The 20,843-nt window shown below is 37.4% G+C and overlaps 3 protein-coding genes across 4 annotated transcripts; all 3 read right to left on the bottom strand.

Annotated features, from left to right (window-relative positions):
* Window positions 1–369: 369 nt before the first annotated feature.
* Window positions 370–13,079, bottom strand: samm50 (SAMM50 sorting and assembly machinery component). Of its 2 annotated transcripts, none has more exons than XM_041794804.1 (15): window positions 12,929–13,079; window positions 10,339–10,449; window positions 10,123–10,224; window positions 9,957–10,044; window positions 9,725–9,831; window positions 9,405–9,535; window positions 9,198–9,285; window positions 7,251–7,379; window positions 6,692–6,763; window positions 6,522–6,608; window positions 6,135–6,205; window positions 3,254–3,321; window positions 3,015–3,161; window positions 2,336–2,477; window positions 370–548 (listed from the first exon to the last, which is right to left on the bottom strand). In XM_041794804.1, the coding sequence occupies exons 1-15, from the start codon at window positions 12,947–12,949 to the stop codon at window positions 503–505; spliced, it is 1,410 nt and encodes a 469-aa protein (XP_041650738.1). In that variant the 5' UTR covers window positions 12,950–13,079; the 3' UTR covers window positions 370–502. The 2 variants fall into 2 exon arrangements, with proteins under 2 accessions (XP_041650738.1, XP_041650736.1); XM_041794802.1 differs by having other exon boundaries at window positions 3,015–3,170.
* A 1,608-nt stretch (window positions 13,080–14,687) lies between these two features.
* On the bottom strand, window positions 14,688–17,528 carry si:dkey-42p14.3 (EF-hand calcium-binding domain-containing protein 10). The gene is made up of 4 exons (XM_041796319.1): window positions 17,355–17,528; window positions 15,709–15,873; window positions 15,418–15,508; window positions 14,688–15,324 (listed from the first exon to the last, which is right to left on the bottom strand). The coding sequence occupies exons 1-4, from the start codon at window positions 17,455–17,457 to the stop codon at window positions 15,285–15,287; spliced, it is 399 nt and encodes a 132-aa protein (XP_041652253.1). The 5' UTR covers window positions 17,458–17,528; the 3' UTR covers window positions 14,688–15,284.
* Window positions 17,529–18,142: 614 nt separating this feature from the next.
* Window positions 18,143–20,457, bottom strand: c9h12orf73 (chromosome 9 C12orf73 homolog). Its single transcript, XM_041796160.1, has 3 exons — window positions 20,337–20,457; window positions 19,488–19,614; window positions 18,143–18,655 (listed from the first exon to the last, which is right to left on the bottom strand). Exons 2-3 carry the CDS (start codon window positions 19,593–19,595, stop codon window positions 18,536–18,538), a joined length of 228 nt encoding a protein of 75 aa, XP_041652094.1. The 5' UTR covers window positions 19,596–19,614; window positions 20,337–20,457; the 3' UTR covers window positions 18,143–18,535.
* Window positions 20,458–20,843: the final 386 nt, after the last annotated feature.

Raw genomic sequence — 20,843 nt, forward strand, 5'->3', positions numbered from 1 at the left:
AGTTGTGTAAATGAGTGCACCGCTGTTCCTCAATGTCTCATTTCTCTTTAGTATCTCAGACACTTTAGTGGATCAAACATTTAACTTTTTACAGTTCACTTCTTTTCTTTAAGATCCACAACAAACTCATTTTTTTGTGGTTAAGTTCATGTTAAAATCTTCAATCTACCTTCTGCCCATCTCTCATCATGCTGCACAGAGTTTACATTTCTACTCTGAGTTAATCTAACAGCAGGCTGGGGCTCCTTGGAAAAAATTCCCCCTTTAACTAAACATATTGCATGTCATTTTTAAGTTAAATTATAATTTTGTATTTTGACTAATTGGACCTCCAACTGAAAGCAAGGAAAGATACATCAACACTTCATGTCAGTGCAAACACTTTAATTGAACTAGTTAGATGTAACAACAATTCTGTACAGTTTCCCCTTCCAAATAAAATGAATCTGGCATAAAATGAATATTTAAACACAAAGAAGACCTTCATCCAAGACAGGTGGCTTCACAGAAATCTGATTCCTGCTCCAAACTGGACCCCATCACATATCCTGAAAGGGAGAAAAAACTGTTGAAATCAGATGGCTAAAATCAGATCTTTCCAGGATTTCTTTAAAAAACACTCCAAGTTTATATGAAATGTTATCAAATGTATCTGCATGATTACACTCCAAGAAATTCTTAGTGTATTTCAATCATTTCTACACATGTACACAGACATCTATGTAACTCCAAACAAATTTTAAAAACTTCACCTGCACTTGCAGTTTCACGAGACTGCTTTGCCTTTAAAACCATCTATTACAACTAAAAATAATCACTTATTATCATTGGACAATAAGTATGCTTACTGACATTTGTCCTATGTCTAAAATAAATTAACACGGATTTATGTCTGTTTTGGCCATTTGGTTACCAAGCAGTAATCCTAAATGTTTTGTGTGGATACACCTCAATGATGTACTAAAACAGTAAGATATCAGATAGCTCAGACTTATACCGATGCCTCCATTCGGATGGATTGGAAGTTTAAACCAGGGTACATACAAAAAATCTGACATTCAATTAAATACTTTTAAAGACTTTTTTCAGGACCCTTTTCACACGTTTCAAGACTCTACTGCATCTTCAATTTCTAACTCATCACATAAGGTATCTGAATGTAGGGTCTCCATTTTTACTTAAGCGACCTAATAGTAGTTATGCTTCAAACTAAAAGTAGCTGTTTGCAAGGTTTGCACAGGTAGTAAAGCTAAAAAAGTAGAACAGCATACATTTAGGTTTGAAGAAAAAAAATGTATTATTCCGCATTTCAGGATCCTTATTATACTCTTTGATTCATATTTTAAAGGCTGCAATCTCTTAGATTACTACAAAAATAAAAAAAAATAATAAAAAAAATTTAAGCCCTTAAAGTCTTGCATTTAAGACTTTGTAATACTTTTTTAAAAGCCTTAATTGACTGATCAATTTTGAATACTTTTTAAGACTCTGCAGACACCCTGTACAGTGTGTACCGACACACATTAAAAACTACTCTGTCATCTGATATGATTGGTGGCATTCTGGGAAAAAATGGCTTAATATACAGTATATTTTACAATCTTTGTTCAAAGCAACAGAAATTGCACCCCTTTTTAGATATAAAGATTATTTGTTTCAGCTCAGTAATAAGAGCCGGTCTTTCGGCTCCGAAGTTGCTTTAAATTGGTTGCTATTTTTTTTATTTTTATGTTTATGGGAAAAAGAAAACAATGTCTCAAATGGTAGCTCGCCCCCGTCACTCACAAAGGAGCCAGCTCTTAGAGCCGGCTCATCTACAGACGACACATTAAGACTCCCTCGTAACATCTTGAATTGAGCTGTCATTTCAGTTTAATCACTACCCCACAAGACATTTTTAGTCCTTCAGCAGAATGTTTATGACAACAATCAGGAAGAAAAGCTGTTAAAGAGGCGCACCATGCTCTTAGCATGTGGCTAATTTATCCCAATTCATTCTTTTTGCCAGCAGCCTCAATACACACAGCATGAAGGGATGTCAAGCCACAGTAAGAGAGCTACGGAGATGATGTATAGGCTGTTGTCTGCGTGACAGGCTCACAGGTGAGTTTTGAAATAGATCTGCACTGAAGACATATTGTTAAGAGTTACATACTGAAGTGTGGTCAACTTGGTCTGCATCATTAATGAAAAATGTAAAGAGGGCTTTTGACTTCATTCTGTGTCTTTAATGTATTAAATCTAAAATTCTAAAAATTCTACAGCAAGTTTGCACAACTTCTCCCAGAGATAAATGAATGTAGTCGCCATCTCTTCCTTGTTATTTCAGTCATACCTGTCTCCACTCTGGACTCCCATGGGAATGCAGTAATTTAGCTCGAGCCTGGCAATGTTCCCCAAACGCAGCACAATGCCCAGTCCATATGACCAACGGATACATTCTGCCAGCTTTTTTAGATGTGCTTGTGGCCCTTCACCTGATAGAAAACAAACACAGAGGATCATAACTACAGAAAATGATGGTATCTGCAAAATCCTACCTGAGTAGTGCTTGCTCCTGTTCTCTACCAAAGACAGAGCTCCTTCAAAACATTAACTACAAAGGTTTTCACAGATCCATTATACCACACAAGTCCAAGTTTTGTACTTTTATTTTATAAGGCAGTGCATTAAAAAGAAATGAGTCTTTAGTTCTCTTTAAAAAGAAAATGACTATATGTTGGCAGGGTTTCTTTTTTTGAAATAAGTTCTATCTAATTTTTTTAAAAGAGTGACAAGAACAGAAGGAAAAAAAAAATATCATAAGCATGCTTAAACTGATATATACAAAAAGGAAGAATAAGCAATTTGATAAATTATTTTCAAATATCAGCCCTATTTTGTACAATCACTGCATCTCTTGTCCGTACATCAGGGTTTTATGAACTGAGATATCATTATTTTGGTTTCCAGTGAGCATAAGAAATTACCTTCAAATTATCATTACAATGAAGTTTTAGCTGTTTACTACTCACCATAGTTGAGGTTACAAAGGTTTCCTGCGTTTAGGAAGAAGTGCGTTCTGAAGAGGTCGCCAAAGCCCCCCCGGCCCGGTCTAAAAGGTAGCGGTGTGTAAAGGTGTAGGCCTCCTGCCCAGTAGGCCTCTCCTCCCAAGTAGTCACCTGTCATACCAGTAATACCAGCACAAAGTCATTCTATTAACCAGCAAACTTCAGTCTGATTACCAAACAGCTCAGCCATGTGAATGTCTCACCTTCACTCTGTGGGCCCATACTGTACATACTGAAGCCCCTGATGCTGGTGGGACCACCCAGATAGAACCTAAGAGATAAAAAAAAAAGATACACATCAAAGATAAAGTAACAACATTTTAGTGACTAAAATCCTACTTTATCATCTTTTAGATGAAATTAAATTGAGTTTTTTGACTTGAGTTGGTCTGAATCCCTTAATGAAAAAATACAGACTTCTCCACAACTTATGATTGTCTCATTTTCAGGATTACATATAATTTTGTATGCATTTAAAAGTACATGATTAACAAGACTGCTTTCAAACAATTCTCAGAATTTTTTCAATCATGACATTTTGTCGAAATGTAAACAACAATGAGGAAAAAATAAAGCTCCAGTTTTAGAGTCAGATTTCAAAAACCTTGGAAATTTGTTGAGTGGATTTCAGTCATTGGATGATTCAAATCTCTAAATCTGTGTTTTTCAAAAGAAAAACTCAAACCCCTGCCAAGCAGCTCTGTGCCTCTGCCACCTTCCTAACTATTGCTGGTATTCTGTTGCATGTCCCTTTAACAAGGTTGAGGGTAATGTGCTTGAAAGATATCCATTAGAGTACTCATAACTTTCTTTGTTGTAACGAGTATCTGCACTGTTTCTATTTCTCTCCTTCTTGTTGGTATGCCAGCATTAAGCTGCACGTGAGAAGATAAATACAGCAGTATTGCTAGCTTATTAAGCTGGCAGAAAGGACGGCATTACACCATAAAATTAGTGTAATTATTCCCTTTATTCTGGATTTTTGGTCAAAAGTGACAACAACACCACAGCAAAATGCAAGTTCAAAAGCTCTTCTTGTATTGACAGCTCTGAAGCAGTGCCTTAAAGTCTTGAGGTGCCTATGGGAAATGCACAAACCCTATGTTTAATACTCTGCTCTGTTTTTGAATTGTGAGCATATAAAGTTGCATTAATCTGTTACTTCTTTGCTGAGGCTATGAGCTATAAACTAGGCTGTGTAATAACAGCAGAGGCCACACATCGAGAGGCAGCTGACCACCTTGCTGTTTTTATAACACAGGAGGTAGAAACGTCGTCATTTTGGTAATGCATCATTGCATTAACTATTTTTCTCAACAGGTAATGCTGTAACCTATCAAGTTACTTATAAAAGTAACGCTACCCTGCACTGCTCTTTATGTTTATATTAGTCTTGAGCAATAAAAAAAGCATACAGAGATTGGTGCTATTTGCTCACTTGCCTGAACAGATCATGTGTCTAATTTGGTAAAATAAATGATACAAAAATGGCTTTTCTTTAAAGATAAATCTTGTTTTCTCCTGCATTGTAGAAACCCTAATTGAGGCAACCTTTTAATCAGTGTTGGATTATGGTGATATTTTGTACAGGCATGCTTCTGCTGCAACTTTAAAACCCCATGATGCAGTTTTCTACTCTGCACTTAGGTTCATTACAGGTGGTGCCTATAACACTCATCCCTGCATCCTTTACAGCAGTGGTTCTTAACTGATCCGGCCTCAGTACCCATCAGTCTGTCTTTTGACAGAACGCAACCCAAGTTTCCAAAAAATTTTAACAACGCATGTTTAGTTAATTTAATACATTTCAGTTTGGAGCATAACTGGACCAAAACGCCTGATGTAAAAAAGAAAAAGGACCAAAACTGATAAATTTTATACCCCCTTTCCCCATTATTATGTGTAAATTTTTGCCAATTTTCCAGAGAACTTGAGAAATTTGTGATTTTTTTTTTTTACAAAGCTGTTATTTGGATGCTTCCTTCCTAAATTTCGTTCTTGCTTGTCTGGTCCTCTAGAGCTCATAACACCCATCTTCTAAGCTCGGTAAATCTGCTGTATATTTCTTATATTTTTTGTCTATCATGTATTTTATTCTTTTATTTTCTCAACGTCGTTGTAGATGAGGGTTTGCCCTCAATGATTTTTTAGTCTAAGTAAAGATTATTGTAACTCCTAAAAGACCACAATACGGTACAATAACCTCAAAATTTTGCATGGTCAAAGTGACCTTTGACTTTCAAAATATCATCAGTTTAGTTTTTTCGCCTTTCTTTATGCCTTTAAACAACAAAAACAGGTTAAAAAAAGTAGGGATACAATACCAGCATGATGGTGGTATCAGCAGATATTAAAATATCTGCAGATAATTACAGCTGATATTTTGGCTACAAAATCTGCCTATATCAGCTGTAAATATTGGCCGTTCAAAAAAATAAGTTAGTGGAGTTTAGGCAGGACCAACAGATCAGCTTAAGTCTTTTTCTTTATAATTATTCCTTACATTTTAAAGTCAGTTTCAAAGTAAGAAGTATTGGCATATAAGAAATTGGCAAAAATCCTACATCGTGCATCCCTGAAAAAAAAGGAAAATGGAAGTGCCTCTTAAACAACAATCAATCTAAGCTAGCTCCCATCACTAACAAAAGAAACCAGCTCTCAGAACCGGCTCGAAACATCTCTTGTAGCTTTCCATCTTGAACTGAGTTATAATTTCAACCTAATCAGTAACCAACAAAGTTTAATTTGCTAAAAAGTATATCAGCATGTAATTTAAAAGCTTCTTTAGGAAAACATGAGGCTGAAAAGCTGTTCAAGAGGCACAAATTGCCTCTTTGCTTGTAGCTAATTTGTCCCCACTTATTTGCACTGCCAGTGCCACACTGCAGACAGCTTGAAAGATACCAAACTATGATAAAAGAGACACAAAAATAATGTTTTGGCTGTCGTTTGCATGAGAGGTGGAAAGGTGAATTCTGATATCAGGTCACAGCAGAAGATGCACCGTTCATGCATAGTCTGGACACTCATACTTACCATCATTAATCCCTAGGGATGCATTGTCATAACAACACTTTACTGTACCTGTCTGCAATGCTTGTTGGCTTGTCACCGATAGGAAGGAGTAAACCGCCCCACATCGAGGCAGAGAGGACCTGAGGAGTTAAAGGGATGAGTTTACTTGTGCATGCAAAGCAAAAAAACAACAAATTTATCAAAGACATACAAGTTAGAAAAGTAGTTCAAGCATCACACAAGACAGAGGGATGTATTAGCATGGAGTTGCACCACTATTTGCAGTTTGGGTAGTGCATAAAAATTTAGAACCATAAATCATTCTTTACTTCCAATTCTAATTTGATTTATTTCTAACGCTCATTTTCAGGCAATAAAGCTGCTAAAATTTAAGTTATACTATCTTTGGCAGAGTTAACTTGCTGTATGACTGAAAAAAAACAAAACAAATCTCACTGAATCCCAGATGAGTGTTTTGTTGAGCTGAATCTCAAAGTCCTCCTTTAGGAAACTGGCATCTCCCCCAGTGTAACCAGCAAGTTCCTGCAAAACCACGACCCAAAGCTCCAGTCACACTGTTTTTAAACAGCATTAGAAATGCTCAGGTTTAGAGTTAAAAGACAAACCTGATGGATCTTCAACAGGCCACCTTTCTTGGGAAGGATGGAGGAGTTTCTGGTGTCGATGACCATGGCATGCTTAAAAAAGAAAAAAAAAAAAAAAACAGAAACATATCAATTAACAAGATCAGTACTGGATTACATGTGTCACATTGTAGCTATGTCCCCTGAATTACACTGATACACAGTAAGATTAACCATGAGTGATGAGGAAACAAACACCATTTAAGGTCAGGTCAGGTATTGGGAGCATAGGCCGGTTCGGCACTTTGCCATGTCAACCCTGGTCTTGTACTGTTCTAGCCTCCTGATGGCCATCATACAGGTCTGCACTAGGCCCATGCCCCATCTCTCAAGGTATCCTCCCAGCTGACCCATCCACAACGCATGTGGTCGCCCTTGATGTCTGGACCAGCCCATCGGGTTCTGGGCACCCAGTATGTGGTGAGCCGGAACAGGCCCGGGAAAGTGCACCAGGTGTCTGTAAAAGCACAATCCTGAGCGTGTCTACATTAGACACATGGTCTTGCCACCATGTCTTTAAAAGAAATAATGAGGTACACACCGAAAGGGAGGACTTGAGGGAATGGCCGCTCTCCTCTCGGACGGCGAATGAGGCAGTACGGGCCAGACAGCCCAGCTCTCTCCACACTCCCTCCCACTTTAGAGTTTGGCTGGTCTTCCATACAGGGAACTGTTGGTGGTAAAACAGTTAAAATCAGACACCAGATAAGCATACTGGTTTGTATAAATCTTTTGCTGTATATGAGTGTTCATCAAGCAACATAACATACACTATTTGGACAAGAGTATTTGGCCACACCTGTTAACTATTGAATTCAGGTGTTTCAATCAGATCTATTGCCAAAGGTGTATAAAATCAAGAATCTAGCCAAGCAGTCTCCATTTGCAAACATTTGTGATATTAAATAGGTCGTTCTGAAGAGTTCAGTAACTTCAAACATGGTACCGTGATGGATGCCACCTTTGCAAAAAGGCAGACAATGATATTTCATCTCTGGTGGATACTCAGCAGTCAACTGTAAGTGATATTTTAGAAAGTGGAAGCGTTTAAGAACAGCAGCAACTCAGCCACAAAAGGTCAACAGCCGCATAAAAGTGGCCAATGCTCTGCTGATTCCATATCTGTAGAGTTCTGAACTTCCACTGGTATTAATGTAAGCACAAAAACGGTGCAGTGGGAGCTTCACGGAATGGGTTTGCATGTCCACGCAGCTGCAAAAAAGCCTCAAACCTCACCAAGTCGTGTGCCAAGCATTGGTCGGAGTGATATAAAGAACACCAACACTGGACAGTGGAGCAGTAAAAACATGTTCTGTGGAGTGACGAATCACGCTTCTCTGTTTGGCAGCTAGATGGGTGAGTCTGGGTGGATGCTGAGAAAATGTTACCTGCCTGACTGCATTGTGCCGGTTGTGATGTTGAGGAGGGATTACGGTATTTGGCTGTTTTTCAGGTTTTGGGCAGGTTATCTCCTAGGACTGGCAATCTTTATGAAACGTGTTTTGGACAATGCTATGTGTCCAACTTTGTGGCAACAGTTTGGGGAAGGCTTTTTTCTATTCCAACATGACTGTGCCTCAGTGCCCAAATCAAGGACTATGAAGACATGGTTTCATGAGGTCTGTGTGGAAGAACTTCACTGGCACGCACAGACCTGACCTCAACCCCATTGAGCACCTTGGGGATGAACTGGAATGGAGATTGCATGCCAGGCCTTCTCATCCTGCATCAGTGCCTGACCTCATAAATGCAGAATGAATGGGCACAAATTCCCACAGAAATACTCCAAAACCTTGTGGAAAGCCTTCCAAGAAGAGAGGAGGCTGTTATAGCTGCAAAGGGGGTGGGAGGGGGCAACATATTAAAGTACATGTGTTTGAAGACGATGTCATTACAGTCCCTGTTAGTGTAATGGTCAGGTGGCTGAATACTTTTGTCCATGTAGGCAGGGGCGTAGCTAGGGATTTAGGGCCCCCAGACAAAATATGGCACATGGCCCTCCTTCATCGGTTAGTCAAGCAACAAATGTTGCATCAGTTTTTACAAATATCTATGCAGTCTGCTGTGCAATTCATTTAGTCACTTTTGATTCAATAATGACACTAATTACTAAGAAAAAAAAAGTAAAAACACACTTTTCATTGCAGAATTCTCACGGGCCCCTCCCTACTGTGGGCCTGGGTAATCAGTACCCTTTTTCCCTCCTGTGCTACACCCATGCATGTAGGATTTACCTTCTGCCTTCATAAAAGACAAGAAATAATGTCCCTGAAAGACAGTGGAAGGCTTTAATCTATAGGTATCTATATGTATCTTTTCATGAATGTTGAGTAAATGTTAACACATAAAAAAGCCAAAAGCATAAGTCCAAAGTTTTTGTTTCTGAGACACAAAACTGCTTTTAACCTGTCCTTCATCCATGTAAAAGCATCTTTAATTAAACATAAAATGTAAATAAATAACCCCATAAATAGGAATAAGCACTTACACTCAGCTCTGCAGAAACGCCACGATCTGTCTCCCTCAGTGAACTCCATGGAAACTGGCCAGTTACTTTGTACACGTTGAGAGAAATGCTGAAAGTGAATCAGAAACATCCATACAATTTTGGAATTCCTGTTTCTGCTGTTGCATTAACATTATGTATGAATGTGATTTAACCTTAGAGAATTTTCTGATCTTATTCTCATCTTACCTGCGTTCAAAGTGTCCTGGTTGTGGTTTGAAGAAGGACAGACCGTAGGATGTCTCTTTGGTGCCGTAGGAGAACTGGAAGGTCAGTTTCTCTGCCCGACCTAGGACGTTAGGTAACTTCAGGCCCAGTACCTGAAATAGAAAGTGATTAGGGTTTCTATTTTGTCACAGGAAGTCAAATAGAAAAACTTCAAAGAAGAGGGGTTGCCTCAGTCTGTCAGACTAAACTGAAAAAAAATCAGATTTGGGATTATTTTAGAGAAACTTAACCTGTGCATTCTACTACTATGAGTAAATCCACATCAAGTTGTCAGTGCTCACCATACTGCCTTCATTGTTTCCAACCATGGTGTTGTAGCTGCCCGTCAGCCGTCTCAGCTCGGTGACTTCAAACGTCACATCAAGGCCGTTAGGAAGAGCGTCTTCACCTAAAGAGAGAAGAACACAGTACTTCATGCTCAGAATCAAACCATGTGATGATGTGTGCAAAAGACACCTGGCTGCATTTTGATTTTAAAAGCGTCATTATGAGAATTTTAGTGACTGACGGTACCTCTAGAGGTGTCAATTACGACTTCAACTTTCCTGAAGATGCCGAGACGCAGAAGTTTCTGTCGGGCTTCGTGGGATTTCCTCATTACCTGCAGAACAAATTAAAGCATGTGAGGCTGAAAACATGTATTCAATAAACAAGGACTGTTGTATTAACATGTACCTACATCGATCAAATTCTTCGCCCGAAAAACATCTGCAATTTCATAAGTCAGCAAGTCCTCTTTGGTTCGTCCAAGCCCATCTATGTGTACCCGCTGAACCACAACCTGAAAAAGACAAACAGGATTAATAGCCTGTGACTTTTATACAGAATAAAAATAGGAAAAAAGCTGTAGGTCGCTGCTTTGTCGGTTGTGTTTTAAACTATTTTCAGGACTTACATCCTTGTTTTCGAGAACTTCTTGCTTTGGCTCATGTTCAATCTCCAGAGCCTCGATGTCGTCAGCTTGGACTCCCAGCTCTGGCCCCCGCATGGGCAGAGGGTCCAGGCTCTGCAGCAGAAAACAGGAGAAACAAGAATTACAACCACATAATCACTGGCTTATAAAAGGAAATACAAGACTCAGAAATATTAGCTTATATCAAGTTAATTTTAAGTTTTTAAATTCTTACAGGTGCATTTTATTGATGAGTTTATATTTTTGAGTTGTACATGTGTCTCTCTTTGTCTGATCAGGAGCTTACTTTGTATCTATTTTCAATCAAATGCTTGGGTGTGTCATCTACGGTTGTCAAAATACCAGAATTTTAAAACTTAGACATGATAGTTTTCACTCATCACAACCTGCAGGCAAACTCATTTTTATTATTACATTACATAATGAGCATAACATATTTGTAAAATTTCAGTGCCAAAAGAATTGCCAATGTTTTTGGTGCAACAAAGAGAGTGTAGGAGCTTTCCTGCAGTTACTGTGATGGATTAATTCCTTTCCTTAATACATGTCTTAATAGCATTTTTTTTTTTAAGTTTGATCCTTTTCAATACAACTCAGTTAAAATAACAGAAATTGTTTTGAATCATGTGGTACCAAAGAATTACTGAATAGATTTTAATTCTGATTTGTAATCATTTAAACACATCTTCTTTTTTCTTTTCAGACATTTGTATATGGGTATGCACATATTAGGGACATTAGGATATTACATTTTCAATGTAATGGAAATTTTAGGAAATTTGTTTGGATATATTGATAAATCTGCTTGGAATTTTCTACATGGAAATTTTGGGGATATGTTTTTGTATTTTGGAGAGGTATATCAGAAGTTTTGGGGGAAACTTGCTTTGATTTTCTTTAGCATTTTCATGGTAATTTGAGAAATTTGTTTGGGGGAATTAGTATTTTACTTAATTTTGGAGAAATTTTTTCAATGGTATGTTTAGGCTTGATGAATAAGTTTCTCTGAAACATCTGAGGAATATTTGGGGGGTTCTTTTTATGGGATACTTAATATACAGTCATGTGCATAGGTTTAGATATGTAGGTAGAGCTGGTCAGGTCTGCGCTGCATTGCATTGTGCAGCGCTATAGACACACCTCTGCTGTGCAAGGTTATTTGTCTTTAGTTGGAGAAAAACCGTGGCACTGCAGAGCACTATGCAGCGGATATAAATATAAATTACAAGTAAGGATTCATCACAGGGCCTGGTATGATTCAACCAGGGGGTGGAAAGTAAAGCTCAAAACATGTCGACATGTGTCGCTTGCCAGCCAAGATCAAGCTCAATGGCATTTCTTTTGTCCAGACCTTTCCACACCTGCTAATATGCCTGGAGACCACCAGCTTTTGTTTTTTTGCCCTTGGGGCATCCATAGCACCTCCAGGGGCTTGTGGCTACCCTTACTACCCACCCTGACAGTACCCTAGGCTGTACTTACTCATCACATCCACCCCTTACTTCACCCTAAAGATGTTATTTTTTTCATGAGATTATTTTCCCATGCCCCTGGTAATATGCAAAGACATCCAGGGCACGACCGGGGTTGTGTTAATCCTCCTTCCTGTCCAATAGTGCCTTCAGCCAGTGTTCTCATCACATCTAGACCTTATTGTTCTCTCAATTTTTAACCCAAAAAGCCTAAAACTTACACACAGTACTGTGTATTTAAATCTTTTTTACAGAAGTTTTAAGTAATTTCGTTGAAATTTTAGTGAATTTGTGTGGATTTTGGAATGGTAGAAGTAAAAAATAACCAGAACTTTAACTGGAATGTATTCATGTTCAGCCTTAACAAGTCCTTGTTGTCCATCAATTAAATAACAAAAAAATAGACTCAGCTGTACCTCTCTAAATGACTGACACCATTTTCTTACTGACTGAAGACCCAAAAACCAACCACTGCCAAAACATATGCTCTAAAACCAGTGATGTATTTTATGTAGAAACAGAACCTTCGAGAGACTTGCCGACATCATTTTGGTAAAAAAAAAAAAAAAACTAATTCCTGCTCAAAGACGAGGTCAGGTCCTTCTAATCCCAAATCAGATGGAGAAACTAAAAATGCATTCAAATACTAGCTCTGAGGATTATAGCCTTCAATTTAGTCAGTGACTGTGTAAAGAATTCCTTATTAGAAAGACCTGAAGATATGAATATGAAACTACGGGTCAAACAGTATACACATCAGCAACTTCTAGGGGTGTGTAGCTGAATTTGCTTGCTCTAATGAGAGTCTGCAGCATGCACCAAGACAACAATGAGAGAATACAACACATGCGTCCCATTGCAGTAAACTTGGACCTGAAAAGCACATCATTCTGTATTTTATCTCTGTATTTTCGACCCCACTGCTGAGTTTTAGCAGGATAATGAGTAAGTTTCCTGTTCCATAGCTGACAGCTTGCGCCTTGTTGAACGTAAATTGAGGGCCTTTCCTTCAGTACAGTAGCAGCTCTGTCTAACATCTGACTGACTACACTGAGAGGTCAAAGTCCGCTCATTAACGCGGTAAACCGACTTTCTCTTACCCGGGCATGGACGGTGCCCATGCTGAGCTCCGCAGGGCGCTGTCCCGGTAAATATGGACGAAACTTCTGTGTGGAAAATGACAAACTAATTTAACCTACAAGTAACCGGAGAAAGGCGACGAGGCTCCGTATAAGGAGGCGGCTATGTCACTTCCGGACCACGCCCACTGCTGCTGCGCATTCAACACAGCAACGCTGCAAAATAGAAAATACGCCTTTTTACCGCTAAAACTCATCTTATTAAGCATGACCTTTCATTTGTCGTGAATTATGACGTGTAAAAAGAAAAAACCTCTCTACAAGCTAAAACCTCATTCCTTAGATCTTACTTTTATGAGTTAAATCCAACATTGTTGTGTAATAATGTTCTCAGGAACTAATTTATACTGTAAAATTATTCAACCTGTGACATATTTATATGACAGGGTATTGTTGTGTCATTAAGTGTCTGATTCGTAATTCTATTGCTTTTGGTTTTTTTATTATTATTATTTTGTGTTATCAATATTTTTCTTTATCTAATGCTTTACATGTCAGACCGTGCTGAAATTGGGGAAATCTACGGTGGCCTAGATGTACAATGCAAAATTACAAAGTCTGAAACACTTACAGCTTGAAACTTTTTTTTTCTTTTAAAGATTTCATAAAACATATTTACATAAATGAAACACTTAAACAATTGATGAAACAAATTTACATTTTGTAAAACGAATGTACAGAAAAATCAGAATTGCAAAGTGTGAAGCTTTCTGTTGGTACATTTGGTAAAATGGTATGTTCCCTTTTCGAAAGAAACTGTTGTATGTAAATTTGTTCCATATGTTGTAAACTGTTCTAAGTTTGACTCAGCACATGGAAAAGTGTTTTGAAAATGTTTCTTGTAAAATGCGCCTTTGAAATTTCAAATATAGTTTGCTAAATTTTTTATTTGATACATGATGTGTAAAAATGTTCCTGCTAAAAGTTTTTCATTTTGTAATTTTGTATCAAACATTTTTGTACATTTGTACAGAATGTAAAAATGTTTTTGTCATTTGTAAAAGTGTTTTGCTAAATACATTTATTTTGTGAAATATCAAAGTATTTTGGTTAATGCAAATTTGTTTCATGCTTTTAAAAAATGTTTCAGAATTTGTAATTTTGTATTCTACCTCCAAGCCACCGTAGAAAAAAATTCAAACCATATTTAAAATTCAAAAGGAAAGAAAGCAAATTATGATTTCCTTTTGATTGAACTTTGCAAAGAAAAAAACAATGTTCAGAGATGAGTGCTATTTAAGGGGTTAAGTCATGGGAAAGTTAAGAACTTACTCTGATTTGATGTTTTGATTTTCATAAAAAATGTGACAAGTGAGAACTACAATTTAAAGCAAAAACTATTTTTTTTCTTTCTTATGCTGGTTTCTGGGTTATTCCTTGACAGGATAGGCAAAAATAGGCCATAAGCACCCTTCTTCTCTCTTTGGCTTACTGATTGACAAATTTTGTTCTAAATGATCTTGTTTGATATTTGATTTGTTAAAATTGGTATGAAACAAATTTTGTTGATGAATTAACTAATTATAAGTGAAGACGAATTGATGTGCATCAATTTCTGCCATCAATATTTTTATTTAGATTTTAACACCTCAAGAGCCAGCTTTTACTTTTAGACATGTTTGGGCCAAAAACTTAGGCTGAACTAAGGCCAAGATGTGGCGAGCAAGCTTCCTGCAAGAAAAGGTACTGACACAACCCCAGTTGTGCTCTGGATATTTTATTACCATATCATCAGGGTCATAGGGAAATAATTTGTTGAAAAATAACTAAGTCCACACCCTTAGAACGATGTAATGGGTGCATGATGCGCATGAACATGGCCTACAATATTGTGTGGGCAGGTAGTGCTACAGTAATGCTGTAGATGTCCCATGGGCCTGAAAACTGCCAGAGGTCTCTGCGTGCATCACTAGGGGTGAAAAGGCCAGGACAAAAGCAATGCCATTGAGCTTGTCTTTTGCTACCAAGTGACACATGTGTGTGTCAACATGTGTCAAAATTTGCCTATGGCTGCCCTCCATCCCCTCTCCTGGCCCAGATTAAAGCCCCTCAGGCCCTGCAATGAACCCTTAGCGTCCTATGTGCCTAAAACATATGCACATGACTGTACATATAATCAGATCAAAGATGCACCTTTTGCACCGTTCTGTAGACATATTATCACTTCCTGTGCCAGGCATGGTGCTAATACATATGGACAACAGTTTCATAACAATAATCAAATAAAACCAGCTCATTTACTAAACACAGCTATAGAAAGAGAACAATTCCACGGACAACATCCAAATAATGAACATAAATAACATTTCAGCCTTTGTCATATGTATGTTGCTGAGCACCTCTGAAGGCCTTGCATCCTGTAATATAAATAAAGAAGCAAAGGTTAAACCAACAATTCTGAAACACTGGATAATGAATCATTTTGAACTTGTTAGATAAGCTGCTCTTACGCTTCTGTTTTGAAGGTCTCTTCTGATATTCTGTCCTCATTTACACCTTCAGGGCACTCATTTATGTCTTTTATACCTATGGTGGTCAGAGCTGAGGGGGGGAAAGACTCTGTAAGTAAGTTTGATTCAACTGTAAGGTCATTATTCTGACAAAAAACACATCTGACAAGTATTGTTGTGAAGTGAAATTCGTCAAATTCGAAGACCCTGCAAGTGAAGACGATTAATACTGAGATTGTCTGCATTATCAGTTTTACTGAGCAAAAGAGCATGCCCATGTTTTGTGTTTACCTTGCTTATACTGGGCAAAAGTGATGTATTTCCTGCCAGCTGGATCCAGTATCCCAAAGACTGCATCCAGGTTGGTCTTGTTGAAAAGATTTGGCCCCATCATTCCTCTCTGTTGAGAAAGCTTCAGCTGCTTCAGCTGCTCAATGAGAAACTCTCTGGGGTTTTCTGAAAAACAGAATCAGTGAAAATAAACCGTAGCTGTTATGGTGAATATATTGTGTTTCTGGTTTTACAGGCTCCATTAGTGACTCTACTTAAAGCTTCTATGGGGAACTTTCAGCTTGTGTTAAACATGAGTAAGCAGTGATTTTTTCGGTCTCATCCTGCTAACTTTTAACAGTCACATTTGTCATTTCTCAAGAAGATTTTATGTTGAAAATGTGAACAAAGTCTACTTCAGAAGCTAGCAGTCAGTAGCTTTGTCTGACACCTACTGTACATCCTTTACAGTAGTTTAAGGCTCTAACCTCCTAAAACCCCTCATGCACATATGAGATTATATTTTGGCTTTTCTCACCAAAGTAATCATTTTTTTTCTGTAACCATTTTTGAGATGATTGTCCAGAAAGTCCATCGAAGTTTTTGTTTCAGGGAATTTGTTTGAAATTTTCAATTATTTTCCTTGACATTTTGGGGACATGTTTGTATATTTTAGAGAGTTTCATTGGATGGATTTGGGAAAATTTGCTTCAAATGTTGTTTTGGTATTTTCATCGGAATTTGTAAAATTTCATGCAGAAATTTATGACATGTATCTGTAAATCCAGGGGAATTCTATTGGGGTTTGGGGATTGGAAGTGTTCTATGAATTTTCCAGATATTTCTGGGATATTTCAGAGCATTTTCATATATGTTTCCATCCTTTTCATTGAATTCTAGGGAATTTATATGTAATTTTGGGGGAATTTGCTAAGAAGTTTTAGGAAATTTTCTTGAAAATTTTCAGATTTCTACATGGATTTTTTTAGGGATTTATTTTTAGAATGCTTCAACTTTATGATAAAGTTTCACTGGAATATTTGGGACAACTTAAAGAAATTTTGGTGTATTTTTAACGGAAAATTCTTGAAACCGTATTTAAGAATTTTTACTCAATGTATATACAATTTTGTTGAAATCTAGAGAAATTTTGTGGATTTTGGAAAGGAAAATTTCCAAGTGTTTCCTTTTCAAAGACAAGACTGATGTTCCTGTTTTATTAGGTCATACTTCTCCCAAAAAGTAAGGAGAAACTAAAAATGCAAAAACAATGCTATATAAATACTTATCTAGACTCTGATGTTCTTTTCTGCTTATGCAGGTCATAAAGACTCTTACTTCACTTTAGAACCCAAAGTAAGAGGATTCAGCAAAAACAACACAAACATAATAAAACAGAACGATACATTTCGGAAATAGAAGAGAAAATAACATACATAATTTCTATTCAAACTGCATGAAATGTACGAATAGGACTACCAATACACGCCAAGTATTATTACATAACTCTTACTAAAAAATTAACACATTCGTGAAACCAAAAGTAGCGTTGCAAACTTGATGTTAACCAGTAATCTGTCATCAGGCTGTTCTATTAGCGGTTTCGAAAGCCTTTAGCCAGTATTTTTAGGATGTTATGTTGTCTGAAATAGTAAATAAGTTCCCACCAGGTCTGTAAAAGAAGAGCATGCTAGTCACGTTTTCCAAAAGCTCCATTAATTTGTGCTTCTGAAGATAATCCGCGGCGTCTTTCTCCCCCTGCGTCGCCATCTTTTCTCCATCACTTTTGTTAGAATTTGTTGCTAGGATACGCCAGCCGCCGACGGATAACGACAGAAGAACGCTCGTGCACGTTTGACGGCTTGTTGTTTACGCTGGGACACACTTCCGGGTCAAAGGCATAGAATTCCCCTTGGTTAGTTCTAAAAAACTGCTTTACAATTATTTTCATAAAAAGTTTCAAAAGAGTATCGTGTATTTAAAAAAATGTGTACAGTGATAATTATTCTTGTAATAATATTTGTCTATTCAATTGAAATAGTATTAAACATACTTGGTAATAATGGAACATATATTCATACACGTTTAAACTAGTGTTTAATTACCTTTGTATTTAAAAATCTTTTCTTTTTATCAACTTTGAATACGCCTTTTATCTATACATAAGGAGGGTCCCCCTCCGCCATGTTTCTAAAGTACCACAGAGTGGACTAAGTAACAACTATGCATATCGTTAATTCCACTGATTGCCACATTCCCTACCAGAAATTTCAGCATTTCAATCTAAGATCTGACTGTTAGATGTCCCTAATATTCCCTATCTTACACACAGTACCCAGCCTTATGGGAGACATTCAAACTATAAATGTAAGAAAAAGTGTAAAACCAAAAAGAACTCCTGGCAGAAAAGATAATGTTTTGTATTTTTTGAGCAACAGAAAACTTTAAACTGATGTAACTCATTTAGTTTATTTTATTTCAAACAATATCTTTCTGAAAGAGGAAAAACAATTAAATGGTGCACTTTTTAACAAAATGCATGACTTAATGACTTAAGCAGTTACCATGTGCGATTACAGTTCTCTCTAAGTCTTTAAGAGGCAAAGACTTCATACAGGATGAAGAATCTCCAGGTCTTGCACCAAAGAATCCAAAGCATCAAGACGCCAACCATTAAACATTTTATTCCACTTCACTTTGCTGATGAGAACCAGTCACCCAGCACTTGTAATCACTATTTGCAGATGTCCCAGATATGTCCTTACTCCCACGTAGCAGGATATAGTATTGCAAATACTGGGCATAGTCTGCTTAAGTGTCCGTCACTGTGAGGATGAATTATTCCACATCATTCCACTTTCTGTTCTGCTTTCATCTTTTCTAACATCGCAGCAGCTTCTTCTCTAGCTTTGTAACCTCTCAGTTCTGTTACAAGCTCTCCAGGTTTTGGTGGAATTTCGGGAATACTCTGAAAGATAAAACAATAAAAACAACTTTTAAACATGCTTTTATATTGTGTATGTCATAAAATCATTTTTATGCTAATGTTAGATCTGATGGCAGACAAAAATTTGCTCATATCATATGCTCATATAGCAGCAAAAAGTTGTTTATACATCATGGGTGCAAATATCTCAAATCTTGCATTTTGAAAAAAAATGTAAAAATGATCATCATATCAACACTCTGTAGGCATCTCAATAACTTTTATCTGCACACAAGAACTACTTCATTGTGGTTTAAGGCCTCTTTGATGTATACAATCCCTGGACAATGACAGTACAGCGGTCAGTCGAAAAGAATGACTGTGTGGTTTCTAAGAGTCATAGAAATCTCAAAAGCAGGGGAGGACATGAGGTCCAATGACCCTGACCTTTGACCTTCAAAATCTAGTTGTTTATCCCTGTGTCATGGTGGAAATTTGCACAAAAATTGAAGAAAATCCCCCTAAGTATTTTTGAGATATGGCATTTAGGGATGCATGATAAGCCCTACGTTTGACTGGCGACCTATGACATCTGGGATAGGCTCCAACCCCCCACGACCCCCAATGGGATAAGTGGTATAGAAAAAAAATGGCTGCACTACACTGAATTTTTGCTCTGATGGAGCCAGATTTTGTAGGCATAGTATCAGATGTCAATATCAGCAGAAATATTTACATCTGCAGAAACCTCGAATTCACTTTTTAAGCTCGTATCTGCCAACACTGATAACATACCATTAATCACATGCATCCCTAATTGCATTCACAAGAATCGGCTAGAAAGATGGGAGTCTCTGCAAAAACATTCCCTCACCAAATCTGGCAGGTAGTACTGGTGGACCACCTGTGCTCCTGCAAACATGGCCAGTACACTGGCAGCAAACATCCTAAGGTAGCGAGGCCAAGACACACCAGCTGGCATCTTCACAGAAGTGCTTCACCTGGAAAAAAAAAGGCATTATATAATTAGTTAACAATTTAGTCTAACTATAAATCCAAAGACAAGCAAGTTATCTTAACATGGGGACACAAGCTAAAAGAATTTTACATGTGACTGACACAGGAATACATTAAAATCCAAATTAAAAGCATATCTGAACTGAGAAAAAATAGATTTCTGGATATAACATCATAGAAAATGATAAAAAAAAGTTATCGGACACAGATGTTAAATCATGACCTTTATTACAGTGATATATAAGCCCCAAAACCGATTTTTAAAAACTTTAACACTATTTTTGTGAAAATCAAACGACATGGATACCTGCTTTGATGCCATGGTAGAAAATGCCCCCACTAGTGAATCACATCGCTTATTGATTACAAAAAAAGCAAGAAACCTTTTAAGACTGTATGGAAGACATTTTTTTCTGTTAAGGGTCATATAGACAATGTGTTTAATGTCATAGAAATGTAAGATTCCTTCAGATACAGCTACAGTGAGTACACAGCACTTAAATACTCTGCGATCATTAAAGTTAGAGTTTTATTGTTAATGCATGAAAACACAGCAAACATTTGATCATGCTTACTACCTGCATAGCAGTTATGTCAACATGTTAGCCCGAATGAAAGCTAGCAGTGGCTTAAAGTTTCAATAATATAAACTAATAAAGGTGAAACTGACTTTAAATGACATGAAGAGACGTCAGTGATACCTTACCTTGTTTAATTTACTGTCAAATAAATAAATGGTCGCGAAGAATGGCTAATAATAAATATTTTAAACCCTACTGGCTGTCATTGAGACACACTGGCAGGTCATGCTGTTTGCTAACACGGAGATCGTTCGAAGAAGTAAGAGCACTCACTCTATCTGCATTTAGGACTCGATGTAGTTTCGTGTCCCTAACGCTATTTTACTTTATTCACTGAACTTTCGTGACTTTTAAATTAACATGAACTCGAGTGGGGTTCATTTTCATTACTGAATACAAAGGAACACTTGCTTTCTTCTTCATGACTCTAACTGACGGCCATCTGTCGACAGCAATTAAATTTGAAACTTTCCAACCACACAGTGTTCTGCTGCCCAATCACTTCTACTTTTATTGTTGTGCCAGTGTAAGTCAACCACACAGGTTGACTCAGGGAAATAGTTAATGCTCCATTCAGGCATCAATTGCTACGATATCTGTGTATTCCAATGAGACCATGTTTTTAACCTCGT

Source organism: Cheilinus undulatus, linkage group 9, assembly GCF_018320785.1.
Source record: "Cheilinus undulatus linkage group 9, ASM1832078v1, whole genome shotgun sequence".
Taxonomy (NCBI): domain Eukaryota; kingdom Metazoa; phylum Chordata; class Actinopteri; order Labriformes; family Labridae; genus Cheilinus; species Cheilinus undulatus.

Excerpts from the sequence above, each read along its gene's own strand:
- samm50 (XM_041794802.1), bottom strand. The coding sequence starts at position 12,949 with ATGGGCACCGTCCATGCCCGG. Across the intron at positions 9,832-9,956 it reads CGTAATTGACACCTCTAGAG|GTGAAGACGCTCTTCCTAAC; the intron begins GTACCGTCAGTC and ends TTCTCTCTTTAG. Across the intron at positions 9,536-9,724 it reads GAAACAATGAAGGCAGTATG|GTACTGGGCCTGAAGTTACC; the intron begins GTGAGCACTGAC and ends TTTCTATTTCAG.
- si:dkey-42p14.3 (XM_041796319.1), bottom strand. The coding sequence starts at position 17,457 with ATGGCGACGCAGGGGGAGAAAGACGCCGCGGATTATCTTCAGAAGCAC. Across the intron at positions 15,874-17,354 it reads GCTCTTCTTTTACAGACCTG|AAAACCCCAGAGAGTTTCTC; the intron begins GTGGGAACTTAT and ends TCTGTTTTTCAG. Across the intron at positions 15,325-15,417 it reads GAGACCTTCAAAACAGAAGC|GATGCAAGGCCTTCAGAGGT; the intron begins GTAAGAGCAGCT and ends TTTATATTACAG.
- c9h12orf73 (XM_041796160.1), bottom strand. The coding sequence starts at position 19,595 with ATGCCAGCTGGTGTGTCTTGGCCTCGCTACCTTAGGATGTTTGCTGCC. Across the intron at positions 18,656-19,487 it reads AGTACTACCTGCCAGATTTG|AGTATTCCCGAAATTCCACC; the intron begins GTGAGGGAATGT and ends TTTATCTTTCAG.